The sequence below is a fragment of the Frieseomelitta varia genome, unplaced genomic scaffold, assembly GCF_011392965.1.
Source record: "Frieseomelitta varia isolate USP_RPSP 00005682 unplaced genomic scaffold, Fvar_1.2 scaffold_433, whole genome shotgun sequence".
Classification (NCBI taxonomy): Eukaryota; Metazoa; Arthropoda; class Insecta; order Hymenoptera; family Apidae; genus Frieseomelitta; species Frieseomelitta varia.
Window position 1 is genome coordinate 254,954 of NW_025110183.1, and position 22,434 is coordinate 277,387.

Consider the following 22,434-nt stretch of genomic DNA (forward strand, 5'->3'; position numbering starts at 1 on the left):
GTCGTGAAAATTTGAGTTGTAGTAATATTGGCCCGAGAATATTTTTTCTTTAGAAAAAGCTATCCAAAATAGTGACAATATTACATTATCATTTCAGTAACGCAATCTCCAATAAATAAATACCAGATGAAATTTTAATTTCACTTGGCAATCAAATTTTCTTTTAAATAATAAATATAAAGATTGATTATCTTTTCTAGATGATTATAGTTAATTACATTCTTTTCTTTATTTATCCTCAATTATATCTTGTAGTATTGCCACGATGATGAACAGAAAAATTATGGTATCATCAGTTCAAATAGTCATTACATACAATACTGATATCGCTTTAAAAAAATAACGCAACTTATTGAAAAAACAATTTTATTTCTTATTACTTTTTACGACACTGCCTTATGCAATCCGCTGTTTGCTTTTAAAACGAGGCAGTATAATAATCGGCACAAGAAAAAGAACAGTCATGCAATTAGTCGCGAGATTTGTAGACATTTTATTCAACATCACTCCAATATTGCTAAAACATTAATAAACGTACTTAAAAAAGAGCATTTAAAAATGCTAAAAAGGGAATGTAAAAATTTATCATTGTCAAGAACGTATTTCATCATATGGAACTATTTACATAATTAAATAATATTTTAATTTAATACTAAGGCAATACAAAGTTACTATCATAAAAAAAACTCGTGTTTGTAATCTTCGTTTAAATCATGCAAATATCTTACATGTACCTATGTTTTTTAAATTATTTCAGACATTCATATTAATAACAGTGAGAAACTGGGTAAAGAACAATTTAGTTTCCAAAAAATACGATTATTTAATTACTTTTTTTATACAAAATACTGTCTATACAAAATAATATTAAAAAATTAATTATTTAAAAAATGAATTGGTACTAGCAAGAGATACAATTTTTCTCATTATGCTTTGTATAATATTCAATGTGTACCAATTGAATATTTTTTTAAATTGCTTGAAACATTGCTTTCCCAATTTCTCTAATACATACAAATAATTATATTATTTGCAATAACGTAATATCACAATATAAAAAACATAATATCAACGAAACTTAACGAACTCACTTCGATATTTCTTTTATTTCTTTCTTTTTCTGAAGAAATTAAAACGGAATTATATGAACTCAAAAAGTGCACAACACGTCATAGTGACGTATCACTAAGTCTCTGGTATTCTTTTATATAAATAGCATATACTTGCAATTCGCTAATGCGTTAATGCACGACGTATTGCAAATGGAGGATCCTCCTATAATATAAGATAGTATACGGCAATGATAGAATCAAAATGATAATTCGATTTTCAACAGAATTGTAATATTTTTCTTTTTTTTTTTGTGTCCGATATAGGTCTTGTCGTTAACAGTAGTACAGTCGTATTCGCGATTTTCTATGAACACGTTATAATAACACAGTAAAATATATGTGCATGTAACTACTTAAGAATTATTACAGAGCCGCTATTCTTTATCCGTTTACAATTACATATATATGTAATATGTATACATATATACGTGTACATACACACGGTGTTCTGAAAACGACAATACAAACGAAAAATATAAAATACCCCGCCTTGAGATCGAAGAGATTTGTGAAAAAGAATAACCTTTCTTTTTCTCTATTTTTCTCTCCTATCGTTTATTAAACAATATAAGTGCAGCTATGAGTTCATGAAACATTGAACGATTAATGCTTTCAAGCACGTTCTCGAGTTTGAGAAATAGATGACAAAGCTACATGTACATTTTAAAATTTTAATTGCAACTTATTTGAAGAAAACTGAAAATTATTTTGTAGAAAAGTTTACTTTTCTGCTCTATATTTGTTTCGTATTTACGGTGAATAATTTTATATCTTCCCTTTGTATCGTTCAATTTTCGGTACATCTTAAATATATATATATATGCATTTATATATAATTCTATGGATGGTAAATGTCCATCTTTCGCTTTCTCCCTTTCTCTCTCTTCCTTTTTTTCGCTTTCTCTCTCTCTTTCTTTCTCTCTCTCTCTTTCTCCTGTTTCTTTGCACACTTCCTTTTCGATTTCAATGTGTTATTTTTTAAATGTGTCGTTTTTTTTATATTTTTTTCTTTATCGCTTACGCCACTGATTTTTAGGTGTAAGACTTATAAGTGGTCAACAATAAGAAGCACAGTTTTAACAAGTAACGTTTTGTTGTCTTGCACGTACATATTCACGCATTCTTTCTACTTCTTTTTCAATCATACACATATACACACATACGTATCCGCATACGCGCACATTCTCTTTCTTATTCTCATTATTTTCTCTTTATATTTTTTTCCTGTTTCCTTGTTTCATTTGCTCTTGCATTCACTAGTTATGTTACTATGAAAACTTACTCTATTCGACATTGCTCGATCATTGAAAATTTGCAGAGCTTTTGTCTTCTTTTATCTATTGTTTTCTTGCGTTGTGTCTGAAAAGGTAATGCAGAATAGACAATCAATACTACGCTTTTAAAAATAAAACAACATTCTTTTAATTTGTAAAAATTAATAAAATAGGAATCAACAGTATGAAAAGTAAATATTATTAAGCATTATATATACCCTTTCGTATCAATTATTTAAAAGTTAACAATTAAAATATCAATTTATAATACATTTTTAGTATTTTATCGAATGTATGATACTTTCTTATAACGAAGATTAATAGAAATTTCATTTTACCAAGAGTGATAGATTATGTTTGAGAAGGTTAGTAAGCCGGAGCTCGAAAATCGGGCATCCGTTGTTGCTGTTGTTGTTGTTGTTGTTGTTGACCAAACGGTGGTTCTTGATAACCAGTGTCAGTCGCATCGGGATAACTTGTATATCCTGTTCCACCAACAGGATCTGCTTCGTAACTCGGTGCGAATGCAGCGTCGGTACCTTGCTTGAATCTTTGGAAGGCGAACCAGGCACATCCAGCCTTTTGAAAATCGAGGAGAAGTATATTAAATTAAAAATTAACATTGTTACTCTTGTCGTTTTATATATAAACAGATCTTTGTAGAAGTGAAAAAGAAAATTAAACAACGTACCTACACGTTTAAATGGGCTAATCAAGATTTTAATTAGATCGGATTTACAAATGATTACGATATAAATTTATCTAGAAATTAAGTTAAATAAAGGTGATCTAACTGATGTACCCAGGTAAATATGGAGAAGAAGGAGAAAGCAATAGCGCTTTGAACGTTGTTCACTCCGTAATTATCTTTTGGTGTTTGCGATTTGTTCCAAGCGTTAGTCAAATAACAGAATCCGACAAAGTAGAGGAATGCCCAAAAACCGGAAAACCTAAACAGAATACAGTGCCTTAATTGTTACGGTATAAAATATTTATAGATGTGTCAAGTATAGATATTTTCCATCTAATCAGAAAAAAAAGAAAAATTCATCAAACTAAATACATGCCATTACTGATTCATAGATTGCGAATGCTTATGCAAATCTATATTTTTGCCAATAAGATAATATAGATGAAACTTCAAGAAAAGTTATATGTATTGTTTTTACATGCATTAGTCCATAGTTAATTAATTTAGTATAGCTTGTTTGGCATAGCCTTGTGGGGAAAAGCATCGAAATCATTTTCAAAGGAACATAAAGACCTCTAAAATTAATTGAATCAAATGAAACATATACACATACGTATATAGATAAGAATGTTCAATTTTTGATAATTTCAAAATGAAATTATTTTAGGGTAAATAGAATAGGAAATATACCCTAAATCGAGGAGGACAAAGTGCTTCCTGGTCTTAACAGAAGACATCTGCTCGAAAAGATATTCGCCAGCAAGGAATCCAATGCTGGCAAGGAAGGCAAGGACTCCAATTCCTATCCCGTAATTGCAAGCATTGTGGTCTTCGTTATAAAGACACACCTCTCCTCCGGTTTCCTTTTTTATGTACCCTTTGTTGCTTATGCATCCGAACACGATTATCGCAAAGAGCTAAAAGATTAAACGACAATTTTTTGCAATGTTTCGTTTCAACTTCCCCTTACGGGAAGTACATTACTACTGCGCTACTAATTATTATATAAATACATAAACATATATATCTTTTCTTAAATTTTTTTCTAACTCTGTTTCAACATTTTTTTTTAAATTTCATCGAACAAAAATTTGTCAATGTTTCATTGACATGGACATTTCGGCAATGCCTTCGATAATTTATGAAAAATTAATTATTTTCGTTGTAACTTTCTTCTAATTCGCTGACATTGTATTAAGTTCGTTGGCTTGATTGAAATTTTGATAAAATTCAAAATAATCCAGTTAACTCGGGGAAATGAATGAAATGATAAGCAATGAAAAATACAATTTTGTAGATGTTAAGGGAATAAATAAGGAAATATCAGACGATGTCGTTTGTTCAACTGATTAATTCATAAATCGAATCAATTTTCGGAACTCGATGTGAATTTCTTATTGTCGTTGAATTCCATCTTTACCTTATTTCGCCTTATGTACGCGTATGCTTTTGCATACGAGGTTTTTATAATTAAAACTGTAGCCAATCAAATTAATATCATACACAAATTAATTCTATAAATAATCAATTCAGCGTGCGAAGGTAGACGAACAAGTTTCAATATGAAAATCCGAGATGCCGAACAGGTCGAGTTGGGAAATTATCTTTCTGGGTCGAAATTGAACTATCCATTCTCAAACTAGACTTCCGTTTAATTTTGCATGAAATATTTGTTTTTTACTACGTGTCTATTTATATAAAATCGAATCTAGTTTCGACGTGGTCCAGATACGTCTCGAGATGGAAGTGGGTTAGACGAAGGTCACAGTTCTGAGAACGAGGAAAACAATTGAAAGTAAAGAAGCATGTTTAGCAGATGAACTAATGAAAAAAATAAACTTTCCATTGTCTGCTCTCTTCGTTACAATAAATGAATAAATGAATCGCTATATTTAACGACGAAAATAAAGAATAAAATATTTTCATTAATCGTAGACAATTTAATAATTATTTTATGGCACGGATTGAGAATCGTAGAAATAAAATTGTGTCTTGCATTATTCGCAGAATTTAAAACTGTCGGGACATTTAATTTGAAACTAAAGCTTGACGATATTTTAAAATATTTTCTAAATAAATTGACAATGACTGTTTCATTGATAATGTACTATAAACACTCGCGAACATATGACAATAACATTCGATCTGAAGTCACAAACTTCAAATTATGTCATGATCAACAACATTCAATTAGTTACTGACTAATGATTTATCGTCACAATAAATTCTATATTTCTTTGCATGCGTATAGTACAAGTGCCATCCAACATCTCAATTTTCGGATTTAATTTCTCTTCGTCTCTTTTTATTAATCCTATTATTCATATCCCTTGATAGCAAAGTGTACTCAAATCCACTTGAAACAACGAGTTAAGTTACATTGTTCAAACACATAAAAAGTGATCATATTAATTCTATTAAAAAAACATAAGATAACAGCCTACATAGTGTTCATTGTATGCACGTAGGCGGAATTCAAACGTCTCTAATAACGCGGATAATTCTAAATAAAATTTCAAGTATTTCGTGCAATATCGATTTTCTTGACTATTGTACCTTGCTATTCCTCACGCGTCTAGTATGTAAGAATTGATCTACAATGCAAAAAAAGATGTACAATCCAATCCAAAACGAAGGCATATTTGTGTTTTGTAGATATTTTCAAGGAAAGAATCAAAAAAAGAAAACATTGAATTTGATGACACTATCAAATCCGTGATCCACCCTGCATCGAATGGTAATTAAAATCTCATTAAAATCCCGTCTCGGGAAAATCGGCTTAAAGTTGACCTGAACGCCTTAGATACTCGTGTCTTAATTAAGTACAGTACTAGTTACATAGGCGTGAAGATTTTTGCCCGCTTTGGTGCTCGTATCCCCACTATTTAGTTCTTGAAACTGAGTTCACACAGCGAGCTTCGAGTGTGTCTCATATCTATGCTCGTCGTATATTGGGTATCTTGCACTCGTTGCTTGCCCCTTGTCCGTTCGGATTTTCAGAATATTTATCGGATAAAACGTTCTGATATTATTTTGGACGGTGAAAGATTACGCGAATTACATGTATTGTGTTTCGTTTCGAACCGTGGCTCACTTGAAAAAAAATCGCATATCGTTTCCCACGATCGAGACCGTAATGGAGTTTTGCCTCGTGACGAGATTGAGAAACTTCTCGTCAAACATCTCGCTTAAATTATATTTCGACGTTTTGTGTCACGAAAACGAAATGAAATGAAATGTATTCAAAAATCAATAAAAACATTGCACGGGTCCCGTCTATTATGGGGTGTATCGCAGGAATTTGCGAAAAATCAATAGAACCCCATCGTGTCAAGCTGGTGGGGGTGGTTCACCCTTTAGAATCAATGTTCGTCGCATGAAATCGACAATATCCTTTAATCGGTAGAAATGTCATTATAGCAAGGGGGGGAGAAAGTTATCAGAAGGTTCGAAAAAAAGTAACTCACCAAACATACAGCTCTTAGAATGACTTGAGGCCTTTGGATGAAGGCAATAGGGTCGAAAGGGGCTCCTGCCTTTCCTCCGCCGTACGCTCCACCGTCCATCTTATTGCGACTGAGCTGAAATTTGAAAGCTCGAAGCTAATGGAAGCGCGCATGCGCCGAAAGAGAAATACCTCTTTTCTACCCCCACCACCAAATTTTTTAGGGTGGATCCTTTTACAAGGGCGCTTCGAGTGGATGGAACGTAAATTAATCGAGAATTCGATTCTTTTCGATTCACTCGTTCATGCTTCTCTCATTCGATCGTGTAATTATTTGTTTAATTTACGATCAACACGAATATGTGTTAACTAGCATGTTAGTGCAGTTATGCAAAGCCTGTTCATTTATTTACCGCCAATGATTTCACACAATGTTCAAAACAACTACTACGATAAAATATGATAATACACGCTATTATGGAGATAGTTATATAACATGAAAAATAAAATTTGCAAGAATCTATAATGAACGATAAATATTTGAATAACACGAATAAATTACTTATAAAATCATTGTTCCAACACTTAACGGAGATATGTACATTGTAATCGACTTGAAAATGCGGTATCGACTGAAAATTCGATATATTTTCGATTCATAGGTATATACAATCGATTGTCTCTCATTGTCTCTCATTGTCTCTCATTGTCTGATTCGATCTTTGCTATACTACTTGTATTTTACTTAATGTGATTTGCGATAACAAAAAATTACATTATAATAATAAAAAAAGGACTGATTATTTCAAAATAAAAAAATTTATTTATAGAAAATTCACAATATTCTTTTAAAAAATTGTAACAAAACTAAATTTTCGTATTTTAAAACAGATTGTAAAAAATAATAATTTCTTGTTCTTTTAGTGCTTAAATCAGGATATATTTATATCATATATCTCTTAAATAATACAAGTGTTACCAATCCTAATGCACTGGTAGCAATGCAAACTTGAAGAATACTATTACGTTTGGGTTTCATTTTTAACTGTAAAATTGAATGTTATATAAGTATTATAAAATGAAATAACATTACAATGTTGAGTTTTCAGGACATACCTCTAAAATTAATTCCTCAACTTCAGAAAGATTCTTTTTTGCATCTTCTAACTCTGTTAATGTTGCCGCAACAGCAATAGGTAATATTTTAGAAGCAGTCAAACAATGATTAGGATCAACAAAAATATTAATTTGTTCTTTAACAAGTCTTAATCGACAATATGCTATAAGTGCTTGTATTAAGCAAAATTGTTGCTCTCCATGTTTGATTATTTCAAGAAAATGTTCAACCCTGAAAAAAAATTAATGATCCTTGGACAAAACTAATCATCAACGAAATTCATTTCAAAATAATTTTAACAAAATTTTATTCAACCTGTCTTCAACTTTTGTTATTACAATATTAGACCTTTTTCTCTTAATATTTAAAGTACTTTGTAATTCTTCAGCTTTTTTAGGATTAACGCCTGTGTTAAATTTTTTTAGATTAGATATAAATGAAAATTGCTTATCCAGCTTAGATTTTATTACTTAACATGTATTAATTACTTGTATTAAAAATTTTTCAATATACCTAACATTATTAGTTCTTGCACAGTGAGTTCATGTAATATATCTGTTGATATATTTCTTTTCTTGCATTCTGGTATTAATTCAGGCACACCCAAACCACGCAGTAAAGACATCGTTTGTTTGGTAAAACCAAAGGGATCACAATAATCATTCATTGTTTCAATAATACTAAAAATCAAAAAACTCATTTTTTATTTTGATGGACATAAACATATGTTTTTGTAAGTATCTAATTGTTTTTCATAGATATAAATGTAGAATGAAACATTCTAGTTTAATCTTAAATAAACATTCTAGTTTAATCTTTAAATAACTCCTACGTACAATTCCTATTTATTTTATAAATTCTGTAATTATATACTGTTGATTATATTAAAAATCATTGCCAATAGAAAGCTGATAATGTTAACCTAAACATAATACAAACATAGTAACATAAAAAGAAACATAGAAATAATATTTGACGATAGTATTTTATTGTAATTTATTGAATTCTTTTCTCAGTTTAGTCAAATTATTCATTACGCTTAAAAAAAGAAAGAAAGCTGAAATAATCTCTTACCATACAATAGGTTAGAATGTGTTCGTAAATCTATCAAACATTTACAGATAAATTTTATCCTATCATTGTACAAATATACAAACAATATATATTCAAATGTACTTATATTTAAATATAATACATACTAATACAATAATTTAGCCATTTGTACAGGTAAAACATAAGTAATTTTATTTTAATTTAAATATAGTAAAAATACACATGTACAATATGTACTTTTAAACATATAATAAATTTTATTTACTCAAATTATTGATTTTATATCTTATATCAATATTGATTAATATCTTACACACATATACATATATGTTATATATATTATATATTCTATATATATATGTTATATATATAAATTAGTATCCTAATATTTAAACTATAATTGATTATTAAAAGTATTGGCGCGTACTTTTATTTTCACTAAAATTCAATATATTTGGATTTGGAATTAATTAATAAGCGAACATTGTAATAAACGTAATGACATGCTAGTATTTTTTATAGCCGCTATAATTTATACGTAAGCAGTGTAAGAAGCAGAATTCAACAAATTAACGCTAATGATTCTAATATCCAAAAAATAAATTCATCGTTCAAGGATACGCGGATAACCAGATAATTGCGGACCAATCAAATCACTCGCCAATCGACGGCGATGCGTATTGGAAATTTGCACTGAATTTGTCGAGGTATCAATTCAATATGAACTAGACCTTATATAAAACCAAAATACAATTCGTCGTTTCTCAAGTATCGAAAAATCGGCGGATATTTCCGCGGCGGCCTAACATCACCTAGGAACAGTGGGGACATGGAGGAGGTCATGCTCGTCAGTGGTGACGGAACAAGTGTCTGTGTACAAGATGGCGACGCCCGGGACCTTAACTGTCGTGAAAATCGCCAGGAAGTAGCCTGTAAACGGAAGCCGCGCGGTGTCGCAGCGAGCCGCGGATCCCCGCTCCGAAGGATGTGATCCGAGGAAGAAGAAGAAGAAGGCCGAGTCCGGGCCAGAGGAGCCTTTTTCTACACTGCCACGAGGGAATCCGGATTATCCAACTTCCTCGGACCAGTATCGTGATCGTCTTCGTGGCCATGCCGACGATGGAACCCAAGGAACGCTACCAGGAGCTCTGTCGACTTTGCGCATCCTACGACGCCGTCAAGATGGACATCTTCGGCCAAGAGGGCAAGAGCAGACAGCTCGTTGACAAAATACAAGCCTGTCTGCCGTTTAAGGTTCGTCTATTAGAGCTATTCGTTGTGCAAATTCCTTTTCCTTTCGTGCCTTCAAAATGCTCTCCGTCCAACGAGAAACTTGCAATTCAATTTTGCTAGTCCGTTCACGTTTGTTGGAAATATATTGCATATATTTTTCCTGTATTATATTTTCTTAAGAATGTGTTTTTTTTTCAATGATGCCAGATCGGATAGCACTGCTTTGGATCTCTTGCATTTTCGATTTTCTAAAAGTGTGATCCACATGTCATTTTGTATATGATTCTTGTCAATTTTCGTTTTGTCAATTGCTTTTAAATGTGTTTGTTAATTTTTTTTAATTTGTGTAGCTTAATTATTTGTTAAAAAAAAATCAAGTTTGGAAAATCAGTGAGTTATTAATTTTGTTTCGTCGAGTTACGTTTTATTTTCGGAATAATATTTTTTTGCCTTAATTATATTTTGATATATATTTTTGTCATCTCAATTGAATTATCTTTAATAGAGTTTTTAAAAAATTTTTCGTCAAAAATGTTATTTGAAAAATGCTTGTTTTCTTTGTTGTTGTTTAGCTTACTAATTTATGAATTTATGAATTAGAATTAATAATTTTTATTTAAAATTTGTTACTTTTATTATGCATTTTTATATGATTTTATATTTTATTGTGTGAAAATAATAGTTTTTGCATTGAGTGTTTTGATGCATTATCATATTTAAATAATTTGAATACTTGTGATATATATTTTCATGTATTTAATATTTTTTTATCAAATTCTTAAGTATATGACATTTTTATGTATATCTAAAATAATTTTTATATCAATTAATTTTCAATTGATATTTGTATAACACTTTAAAATGTAACTACCTTAACTCTTTAAGTTCCATGTTATGTTTTATGCTATATCTTCCAATATTTATTTTCTTGATTATTTCTTTGATTGTTTTTCATACATATGTTTTCATACATACGATTGTTTTCTAATAACATAATCTATTTTTCAGTGAAATTTAATTGTATTTCAAAAGTAATTTTTTAAAGTATACATTAATACTATATTCTTTTTATTTGGTATGTCAAATATATTTGAATTACTAAATATTTACAAAATTATATAACTCTTAAGGATATAATTAATGCATTTTAATTGGATCTTTTTCATATTCATGCTAGAATAAATATTAATTGCAGCAATGACAATTATATATAATTATTAATGTTTTAATAAGAAAATAAATTATATATTAAAATGAAATTTTTATTTCTTCATCAAGTACATAATTTCTGTCATTATCAATGATAGTTTGCCATTTTACCTATAAATTTTAAATCTCCTTTTTGTAAAAGGAGATTAGTTCCATCAAATACAATAATATCTTTCTCAGGGATAAGCTTGATTTATGAGTTGGTTCTATTATTTGATTTAAAGAAAGCTATTCCTTAGAATATTTCATGTTATCGTAAATGATTTATTTTTCCTAGTAACAGTTTAGTTAAAAAGAGATCATTATGTAATGTGGTTAGCAGATATGTAGAAACCATCTGTTGCAGATCTTTGTTGGCCTCAGATAATTCATGTGAAATCCATATTTCTTGTCTATAAACCTTACCAATTTCATATAGATGTCTTTGTATAGTTGACCATGTAGATCTAAGATTCCTCGATAATTCTTATATAGTCACCTTGGATCAGACTTAAGATAAGGCAGCATAATTATCAACAGCAAATCTTCTAAACCAATGCTGACTTTTGTTGACTTTTAACACATTTCTATAAGTATCACAAAATTTCTTTGTTCTATCTGTGCATTAAATTCTTTATGAAAATGAAAAAGCATACAATAATAAGTGTATGATCTTCAAAAAATATCTGTCAATAAAAAATGTTAAATTTTTACAAACATTTAGACTCTGCTTTATTAAAAATTATAAACTAATACTTACAGATATCCTTAATATATTTTCATTTGTATTTATATTATTTATATTAGTTGGCTTGTATGTATTTTAATGACATCATTTAATTCATCAAATTTATTAATTAAGTAAGGATAAAAACATTAACATTAATATTTGATTTCAGATTACAGAAAATGATCGACTACCAAAATGCCTGTGTTACAGGTGTATGTACAATTTGGAAAATTTCTATGACTTTAGAACAGCATGTGTTAATGCAGTTGCTCTCTTGGAAAGATGTTTATCACCTTCAGGACCGGTAAAATAAAATTTTTCTTAATTATTTAAAAAATTTGTTAAATATTTTAAATTTTAAATGGTTGTAAAATTCTTTTGATTATTTAGAATGGAGATGTTACTACTATCTTGACATGTAGTAATGATTCAGAGTTCTTTAAAGGAAGGAAAAGTATACCAGTCCTAATTCCAGAAGCTCCTATTGTAAATCCAAATGCTGCTTTAGGCACACCACCCAGATTAAATTCTGATGGAGAGGCTGACCATGAGATAGAAGAAATTGATAATAGTGGCACAGATGAAGGTATGTTTTTATTTTAATACACAAAAACAGTTTGTTAAAAAATAATATTGTTATTTTATTTTTGTTTTTTCTTTTATTTAAGCAACAGTCATGGATGATTCTGAAGATCATCATTCAGAGGAGTATGAAATGGATATGGAAACAAATCCTAGTGATTTTTTGGAAATGACTTCAATAGTTACAGAAGAACCTGAAGAATCAGAATTGAAACATCAGGATATTTCTAGTAACTTACCAGAGGTATATTACATTTAAATGTAATTAAAAGTAAACTTAGATGTATTCAATAAAATCTGATAATTTATATTATTACAGCACACATCCCAACAACAACATGAAGTTTATGTTTGTTCCTTGTGCAGCAAAGCATTTAGTTCAAAGGGTCATTTGTCTTTACATGCACGCATTCACGTTGGTGCTGGTGACGTGATTGGCGAAAAAGTTCTTACAGATGATCATACATCATATAAAAGGCCCTATCAATGTGATCTTTGTCATAAATCTTATTCTACTGCAAAACATCGTTGGGGTCATGTTTCTACAACTCATAGGTGTGTTATGTAATTTTTATATTTTTGTTTAATAGTTCTACATGTTTTTAAAATAAACATGAAAAAATCTAAAATCAATAAGAATATATAATATATAATTTTTAAAAAGGCTAAGTTACTTTGAGCAGGCAAAGCAAAACATTAATTTTAAAGTTATAGGAATATATATTAATACCATAAGTATATAAGATAATGTAATAGTATATAAGTACTTAGTAATAGTATAAAGTAATAATATACAATAATAAATATATAAGATATGTGTCAATGCCATAATAATAATGATAGTAATTATGGTATAATATAATATCTGTATTAGAGGTCATCCAGCAGTGACATGCGGTTATTGTTCTCGGATTTACTCAACTCGAACAAATTTGGAAGAACATATAAAATCACGTCACGCTGGTCTTCCAGCACCTACAGAGATTCCATTGAATAATGCCTATCAGCCAGAAAATAAATATCAGTGCAGTGCTTGTGGGAAGATTTGCATAGATGCCATGGAACTGAATCTTCATGGTAGAATTTGTACTGAAGGACGAAGATTAGATCTTCCAGAGAAAAACGAGATTAGGGATTATAAAATTGTAGATAGTTCCGAAGCTTCAAGTATTGGAAGTGATGATGATGGCAAAGATTATAGGTACGATTAATTTCATTATGGGATGAAATACTTCACAATTTGTTATTGCAAACATTGTTTAAAATTCCTTAATTGTTTAGAAGTGCGGAAGCTAAATTGGCAAAAAATCCTCAGTTAACAATTTTAAAACAAGCATTAACAAAGGGAGATAGTCTAAAGCGAGATTTTGAAGATAAATTTACTTCAAATTGCAAACCAAAAAAATTGCCAAAAACAGGTAACTTAAATACGAAATAAGATATTATTCATAAAATGGAACAAAATTTAATTTCATGGATTTTTTTTCATTTAATAGAGCATTGTGATTTTCAAAATACTAAGAAATGGTATTGCGAATCTTGCCCTCAGTGTTTTATTTCAGTTGAGGATTTAAGAGAGCATGAAGCAACTCATTTTACGGATAAACCATTTATTTGTATTTTGTGTAAAAAAGACTTTTTCCTTAAATCTTCCTTAAGCAGGCATATTCAAACCTTACATGGAGTTGATCCATGTCCTATAATAGAAAGTGATAAGTGTTTAAAGAAAGTTGTTTCACATAATTGGAATGAATCTATGGATATTGATTCGTATGAGGCTAAAATTTCTTCTGAATTTCCACTATCTCCAGAGGTATATTTTATAAAATATAATACAACATTTTTGTGTATCAAAAGAATAAGATTATATTTATTTTATTTTTATTTTGTTTCTTTTTCTTTAATTTTAGATAAATGTAGAAAATGAAGAAGACCATGAGAGTGGGCAAGAAAATCTTATCGAAATTGAAACTGTATTTGTTTGTGAAATTTGTACTCGTGATTTTAATGATCGTGCATCTCTCTGGCTTCATATTCGTGCTACGCATAAAGAATTTGCAGCATTTGCATGTGGTGTTTGTTTGAAAATTTGTGCAGACAATACCCAACTTTTGAACCATGTAAACATGTATCACGGTGGTTCAAAATTATTACTTTCTGAACAAAGAAGGTACTTTTTTTTGAAATTTTATGTAAATAGTACTTGATAATAATAGTAAATTTGTAATTATTTTTACTATGTTAATAGGTACAGTTGTACTATTTGTGGTAGACAACATGATTCGAGAAAAAAATTAATTGCCCATGTATCCATACATAATGTAGATCCAAATTATGATCCTGCTACCTTTGTCCAATTGAATAGTAATTATTACGGAGAGAATGTTAATGGTAATGAAACAGCAGAACAAATGCTCGACTATGAAGAAGATGGAGATAAAGTGGATTGTTATATTTGTTATAAATCATTTCCTAATGAAGATCATTTGATACGACATCAAAGAAATGCACATAGAGTAAGAATATTTATAAAATATGATTAAAGTATTAAGCAAAGTAAAAAAAGAATTTTTTCACTACCTTTTTATTTAAAAATTTTTTTTAATTTCACAGTCGGAACAACTAATGCCAACAGGAGATCCTTTAAATCCGTCAAATTTAAATGGTGGCGGAAATAGAGCTCAATATCATCTTTTTTTTGTTTGTGAACTTTGTGGAAGTTCACATCATAGTAAATGGGAACGTTGGCTACATGTTAGCTCATCTCATAGCAATGAGTCAGCCATAAAATGCGATCGTGAAGACTGTGGTAAAATTTTTGCTACAAAATCTCTTAGAAATGAACATATTCAACATCATGCAATTCAAGGTTCATCCCCAAATACTTGTGAAATCTGCGGTAAACTTTGGGGCAGTAGAGTTGATTATTGGAAGCATGTTATGGGCGTACATTCGGATACCGTTCCATTAATTTGTGGCGTCTGTTTAAAAGTGTTCTCAAATGTTTTGCAATTAAGTACTCATGTGAGATCAAAACATTGGCCGTTAACGAATGGTGATTTTAGTTGTGATATTTGTGGTAGACCATATTCGAATAAATCCAAAATGTCTAGACACAGAAAAATCCATGGTTTTGAAGAAAGCTGTGACAACGGAGCAGAAAATTTCGAGAATAAAATCGATGGACGAATGAGAGAAACAGAACTAAGTTGTGAGCTTTGTGCAGATTTGAAATTTACTAGCTTAGAAAAATTATGTAATCATAGACGAATCGTTCATGGACTTTTTCCTTGTGATCTCTGTAATAAATGCTATGGCAGAACTTCGCATTTATGGAAACATGTGAACAGGGTTCACAAAGGCCATGAAGATGTAACTTGTCCTTATTGTTTGAAAACCAGTGCTTCAAAAGATCATTTAGCAACTCACATTTCAAAAATTCATAGATATGAACCAGATTCTAGAAAAGATGGAAAAGATAGTAGACAATTTAAAACCGAAGAAGTTAGTTTACATTATTGTGAAAAATGTAATAAAGGATTTCATAAGCGGTATCTTTTACGTAGACATATGAAAGGATGTCAGAATTACAGAAAAGATCCTGGGGCATTATTAACAAGATGCAGAGCTTGCGAAAGGATATTTAAAGATCGTGCCAGTTTACAAAAGCATATTGAGAATCATCATAGTACATACACATGTCATCTTTGTAATGAGACGATTACTTCAAAATTAGGAATTATGACACACAACAGAGTGAAACATATGGATCATCCTGATTTAACTTGCAATTTTGGGTCTTGTAGGAAATTATTCAGAACTAAAGAAGATTTGGAATCTCATAGAAAAGATCACAGGTATTTAACTTCAGCAATAGTTATTAATATTTGTATCTTTATTGAAACAAGAATATTTTATTTTATAAACAATCAATTGTGATTAATTCTTTTCTATTGAAGATATCATACAACTCCAAACGTTTGTGATTTCTGCGGTGATACGGTTGAAAATAAATTGAAATTAAAGATGCACGTTTTGTCTCTTCATCGCAATGAAATTGGTGTATCTTGTGGAGTATGTTTAATTCCAATGAAAGATCCAAAAGAACTTAAAAGTCACGTAGAAGAAGTTCATTCTAGTGTGCTTTCAAAACCTAATACATGTCAAGTTTGTGGGAAACAATATGCTTCAAAATGGAAAGCTTTTGATCATACTAAAAAGTGTCATGGAAAAGTATTTAGGACTTGTAAACAGTGTTTGGCTGTTTTCACTGAAGATTCTGCAATTAGAGATCATTATGAAACAATACATAATATCCCCAAAGATCAGCTTGCATTATTCGAGCATAGATTGGATATTGGGTCAAAAAATGAGGATTTCGAAATAGAGGTATGTTAACAATAAATAATTATAAAATTTAAATAATGATAAAATTATGTTTTATATAATTGAATATAAAATAATTATTTCTGTATTAGTCTCCTGATGTAATAGTTAAAGAAGAACCAGAGGATTTAGAGTATGAAGTAGATATATGTGATGAAGATTCTAGTGATTCAAAAAGAAGAAGATCCTTAACTGATACTTATGATTGTGAAATGTGTCCAGAAATGTTTGTGAACAGTGATGCACTTTCAAAACATTATCGTAATATGCACAATACAGATCCAGAAAGAATATTTAAGAGATTGAAACAAGATGAACAGAGAAGAATGCGTAGCAAAATGAATTTTTTTTGTAAAAACTGTAGGAGACAATTTTGTACTAAAACATTATATTGGAATCATATTGCAACTTGTAGAAAAAATGTACGAAAAGGCGTAAGTAACATTACTGGGCAAAAGTTTTATGCATTTTAATTTTATATTAATCTAAGTATTTTTTTGTAGGAAGAACGAAATGATATGTTAGATAATCAAGAATTTTTGAAAAATAATAATCAAATTAAAAAAGAGGAGCCCACATCAAATTTGAATATTCCTGATTTCAATCTCTTTGAAGATATAAATCTTCAACTCTCAGGTCAGAGACCTCTTCCGAATCTTATGCCACTTAATCAGAGGTAAATGCTATATAATACAAGATAATCTTGTTTTTTAATATTTTTTTAATTTAATTATTTTTAATTTAATTATTTTTTTTTAATTTTAAGCTGTAAATGATATATAACCCTATTTCAGGACAAAATCTTCAATGAAATGTTCAAGAAAGGATTCTAGAAAAGTTTATGATGAATCAACAAATACAGAATGTGTTTGTGAAGTATGTGGAAAACAGTGGCCTGCAAAAAAACATTTATGGCAACATCTAATTCGTTTTCATCGAGCGGAAGCAGCAGTAACTTGCGGAGTATGTCTAAAACTTTGCAAAGACTATGATGATTTGGCAGAACATTTGAAAGCTGCACACGAAGCAATCCTTTCTACTGAAGGAAACAATTTTACATGTAAAACTTGTGGCAGGTACTGTATGCTCGGTTTTCTGCTTATATATATATATAATATAGTAATGTATACTAATATAATTCATATTTTATATACTGTAATATAACAATTGTATATAATATAATTGTAAATTTATGTTTGACAGATATCACAATGCTCGTAGTAAATTGTTATTACATACGAGTATTCATATCGGCCATCCAGGTACTAGTACTTGGTGTCCAAAATGTCGGAAAAATATTACCGACGAAACTGCACATTTAACTACGTGTAATACGAAAACGGAAGAAGGAGAACAATTGAAAAATAATGAAAAAGCAGAAGTAAGTAATTATAAAAGCAATAAATAACACACTTCTTTCAATTAATGAAAATATTTTTATATATTAATAAAAATAAATTTTAATCAAAAGGGAAGTCTAATAGCGGATGACGCGATGATTGAAGAAGTGGAAGAAGGAGATTTTGAATCCGAAGCAGAAGAAGCAGAAACAGAAGAATCGGAAAGTGATAGTAGTACTGAGGTTGAAGAGGAACATGAGTCAGAGGATGAATCTAGAGTAACTGGAGATATTACTTACAACTCAGAGAGTGAAGATTCAGAAGAACTGGATAATTTAGAAATTGATGAAAAAAATATGGAACATTATGCCTTAGAACACCTTCAAGAATCTAAAAATGCAGGTATTGAATAATTAATTAATATTAATTCAGTTTGTTATAATCAACAAACAAAATGATATGATCTTGTTAGTATATATTTTTAATAACTACTTTGACATAAAAAACGATCAATAAATATTTTATCATTATTCCAGAAAAACAGAAACATGATGCGAATTTGTCAGATGATGATGAACCTCCAGTTCTCAGTCCCATGATGCCTTTGCTTTCTGAGAATATGTCTGAACAATCGATGGGTCATAAACTAAGTTCTATAGTGCCTCTAACTGGGAAAGGAATGGGAATATGTGATTTATCAGAGATTCGAAATGGATCCTCTCCAAAATCCGTGAATCTATATGAAAAACACTTACCTAATAATGAGTCTTTAGAGCTTGAATCTGAAACATTTGCGAATCAAAGCGATGAAGATTTTGAGGACGCGAAGAATGAATTTGATGGAAACTCTACCGAAGAAAATGACGAGGAAAATGAGGATAATGAAGAGATTGAAGCAAATGATGAAATGGAATTAAATGAAGTGATAGAAGAAGTTGACGAGAACGAAGAAATTGAGAGAAATGAGGATAGTGAACAGATTGAAGATAATGACGGTAATGAAGAGAATGGAGATATTGAAGAAATGGAAGAGATTGAAAGAAATGGAAGTATTGATGAGTCAGACGAAGAAGAAGAAAATGATGAAAATGATGAGAGAGAGGAAAACATGCAATTGGATGATTTAGAAGGTGCTGTTTTAATGGTGGCTGAAGGGGATCAGATATTGATTCAACAAGAAATATTGGAGGACGAAAATGAAAATTTAAATCAAGAATATGTTTATTCTGCGCTCAGATACAGTTCAGAGGAGGACAGTGATGATGCAAGGAAATGAGTGCCAAATTGAGATTAAGTAGTTTGAAGAAAAGTGTGTCAGAGTTGTTGAACATTGTTTGAAAAATGAAAGAATACGTGGAAATGAAAGAGAATTCAATAAAAATTAAATATGCTAAACTTAAACTGAACAAAATTTAAAATCTAGTTTCAAGTAATTAACATTAAATAATCTTTATGAAATGACAGAGATTTGAATTTTTTTCAAATTATTTAAAATGCTACAAATTTCATATATTTACATGTTTGCAACTGCGTTTAGTATAATTAAAAATAAAATATTAGAAAGTTAAAAAAATATTTTACAAATATATATTTTTTGAATGAACATATTAATATGTATTCTTCTCTGACAGAATTTTTCTTATTCTTTAATTTTAATGAATATTATTCAAAACATGTCCACGTTTTCCCAAGATCACAGTTTGTATTATTTCATTCTGTATAAAAAATACAAATGAATTATTACGCGATATGTACCTTGAAATTCATACTAATGACGCGATATTGTAATTGTAAATATGTTAGATTAAGTGACAAAAGTAGATTTCATAAATTTTATGATTAGGGACGGTTCTTTCATTATGTCAAATATAAAGAAAAATAAAATTAAAACAAAAAGAGTGAGCTTAATTCATTATACTAGAATTTATGAATCCATTATGAATTTAAAGTTTATGAAATGAATATAAAGAATTTAAAGCGAACTGAAAGTGATTATGAGTTAATATGATATAATAAATGAACTGTTCCTAAATAATTTATTTAAGTTCTCATTATATTTAAGTTTATTTTAAATTAATTTTAGGTAATTCGATCGGTATCGATATTTCACATTCTTCAAAGTTTTCTTATTTTGTAAATCTTCTCAAATAAAAAAATAGTACAAAGATAGCAATATTAAAAAAGTTTATGATAATATTAGATAAACAATTAACATTATTCAAATTATGAAACGATTCAAAATTAAATTATAAATGTATTTTTTACCGAATGTTCAATTAAATTTGAACATCATTTGAATTTGAATATTCATTTCAAAAATATACTACCATATTTCTTATACCATCTATGTTTAACATATTCTATTACTATTATTATTATTATTACTGTTACTACTACTACTACTACTACTACTACTATTATTATTATTATTATTATTATTATTATTATTATTATCATCATCATCATCATCATCATGCTTATGCTTATTATTGTATTATATTATTATTATTTCGATATTATGTTAATATCGATTCGATTGAATCTACCTATAAAAATATTTTCAAAATCAATAAATTAAGCAACCGAAACAACTTAGTGTATATAGTAGACGTGTAAGTGATTTCGTGTACAGTTACATTATATTATACAAAACAAAATATTGGTATGTATGTATGAAGAAAGCATGATTATTGATGTATGACAGAAAGAAAAGGCCAGCTTCTATTACTTTTTTTATCGTCATATTAAAAGAAGAAACTGGTAATCACTTCTATTTTCCAACAAAGCTGTACAATAGTATATATCAAGAAGAGAGAATTATCAATTTGATTATAATCGAGTAAGCTCTTTTCCAAATGTATTAGATATCTTATTGCACTTATTCGAATCATATTTGTTGAGTTTCTCTACGAAGGTATTTCGTTACACTTTAGTCTTAGATTTCGTTTGTAGTTTAATGTAGTAAATGTCACTTCCTTCTTTTTAATCACACTAATTCCGTTTGAATTATTCATTTCTTCAGTATCACCGATAACATCCACTAAAATGGTAACAAAGTAAAAATACTATTTTCCATTTATCGGATAGCTATCGGTGATAATTCACATTGAATGTTTTTTTCTTTTTTATTTCTCCGTTTCATTTATTATTTATTGGGGCATTCGCTTCCTTTCCAGCGTGTTAGTGCATAAGAAATTAAAATGGCAATTCGCATTTAACGTTTGTAATGATTATAATAAAAATAACTAAGTTGATTAATTTCTTATGTTTATTTCAATCCTAGAAAAGATAAAAAATACTGATCTTACATTAACTGAGTATTTTTTCAAACGTTTACTTAAAGCTTTATCTTTTTTTGAAGTTATAAAATGTTACATGTTATAATTGATATAATTGCATGATATTGATTAAAATATATGGAGATATTGGAAAGAATTCGAAGACCCATATTAAAAATAGATATCAATGTTAATTAACACATTTTTTCTACCATTTATTTTGCATCAATGTAACTATAATGCAATATAAAGCAAGGTAATTATAATTAATAAATAAAAAAGGTATTAAAATATTCTTTTACAAAGAAAAATATTGTAAATTATGTATAGAATAAAGATATACAGTCGTTTTATTTGCATTGAAAAAATTTTTTATACGATAAAACTGGTTGGATAATATATAAACAAAGGGAAGGAAAATGAAATTGATCAATATAATTTAATTATTATTTTTATATATTTTTACTTTGGCAATCTAGTTCAATCTAGTTGACAATAATCCAATTTTATTTAAAATATAATTACAATGAAAAGTAATAACAAAAGTTTATTTGTACATTTTCAACTCATTCTCATATGTAGTTCACTTTTTCTTCTAAATATATTTGCTCTTTCCTCTCTCTCTCTCTCTCTCTCTCTCCCTCTCTCTCTCTCTCTCTCTCTCTCTCTCTCTCTCTCTCTCTCTCNTCTCTCTCTCTCTCTCTCTCTCTCTCTCTCTCTCTTAATAGCAAGAGGTTTGAGAAGTAAGTATTAAAACGACATCGAATTGAAATTAAAAATTTATTAAAATTTGAAGCTTATTTTTCCTTCAGCTAAGATTTGAAACATTTTTCAAGAAACAAGTAATTGAAAAAATTTTAATTTGTAGAAAAAAGAAATTTTAATTTGTAGAAAAAAAGAAGCAAAGTTTACTATAATATTTATGAATACTGAATTATATTAATAATTTAATTATTTTGTTGGAACTAAAAAGAAAAAACAAAAATTGAGTTAGAAATGTTGCAT

The 22,434-nt window shown here is 29.1% G+C and overlaps 2 protein-coding genes across 3 annotated transcripts; one reads left to right on the forward strand and one right to left on the reverse strand.

Annotated features, from left to right (window-relative positions):
- Positions 1–1,122: 1,122 nt before the first annotated feature.
- On the reverse strand, positions 1,123–8,319 carry LOC122532079 (synaptogyrin). Its single transcript, XM_043660522.1, has 8 exons — positions 8,153–8,319; positions 7,955–8,045; positions 7,639–7,870; positions 6,545–6,658; positions 3,768–3,994; positions 3,189–3,336; positions 2,725–2,965; positions 1,123–2,471 (listed from the first exon to the last, which is right to left on the reverse strand). The coding sequence occupies exons 1-7, from the start codon at positions 8,304–8,306 to the stop codon at positions 2,753–2,755; spliced, it is 1,179 nt and encodes a 392-aa protein (XP_043516457.1). The 5' UTR covers positions 8,307–8,319; the 3' UTR covers positions 1,123–2,471; positions 2,725–2,752.
- Positions 8,320–9,405: 1,086 nt separating this feature from the next.
- Positions 9,406–19,522, forward strand: LOC122532051 (zinc finger protein Xfin-like). 2 transcript variants are annotated; one of them, XM_043660473.1, is made up of 18 exons: positions 9,406–9,946; positions 12,013–12,147; positions 12,234–12,429; positions 12,512–12,669; positions 12,745–12,980; positions 13,300–13,626; positions 13,707–13,843; positions 13,922–14,238; positions 14,336–14,595; positions 14,674–14,941; positions 15,039–16,282; positions 16,385–16,814; positions 16,904–17,245; positions 17,315–17,487; positions 17,606–17,887; positions 18,015–18,192; positions 18,283–18,553; positions 18,688–19,522. In XM_043660473.1, the coding sequence occupies exons 1-18, from the start codon at positions 9,803–9,805 to the stop codon at positions 19,425–19,427; spliced, it is 5,838 nt and encodes a 1,945-aa protein (XP_043516408.1). In that variant the 5' UTR covers positions 9,406–9,802; the 3' UTR covers positions 19,428–19,522. The 2 variants fall into 2 exon arrangements, with proteins under 2 accessions (XP_043516408.1, XP_043516409.1); XM_043660474.1 differs by having other exon boundaries at positions 12,518–12,669.
- The last annotated feature ends 2,912 nt before the right edge of the window (positions 19,523–22,434 follow it).

Coding starts and splice junctions, on each gene's coding strand:
- LOC122532079 (XM_043660522.1), bottom strand. CDS start 8,306: ATGAATGATTATTGTGATCCCTTTGGTTTTACCAAACAAACGATGTCT. Junction 8,046..8,152: donor GCAAGAACTAATAATGTTAG/GTATATTGAAAA, acceptor AATTTAACACAG/GCGTTAATCCTAAAAAAGCT. Junction 6,659..7,638: donor TTGAGGAATTAATTTTAGAG/GTATGTCCTGAA, acceptor TTCAAATTTCAG/CTCAGTCGCAATAAGATGGA.
- LOC122532051 (XM_043660473.1), top strand. CDS start 9,803: ATGCCGACGATGGAACCCAAGGAACGCTACCAGGAGCTCTGTCGACTT. Junction 12,430..12,511: donor TAATAGTGGCACAGATGAAG/GTATGTTTTTAT, acceptor CTTTTATTTAAG/CAACAGTCATGGATGATTCT. Junction 16,283..16,384: donor TCTCATAGAAAAGATCACAG/GTATTTAACTTC, acceptor TTTCTATTGAAG/ATATCATACAACTCCAAACG.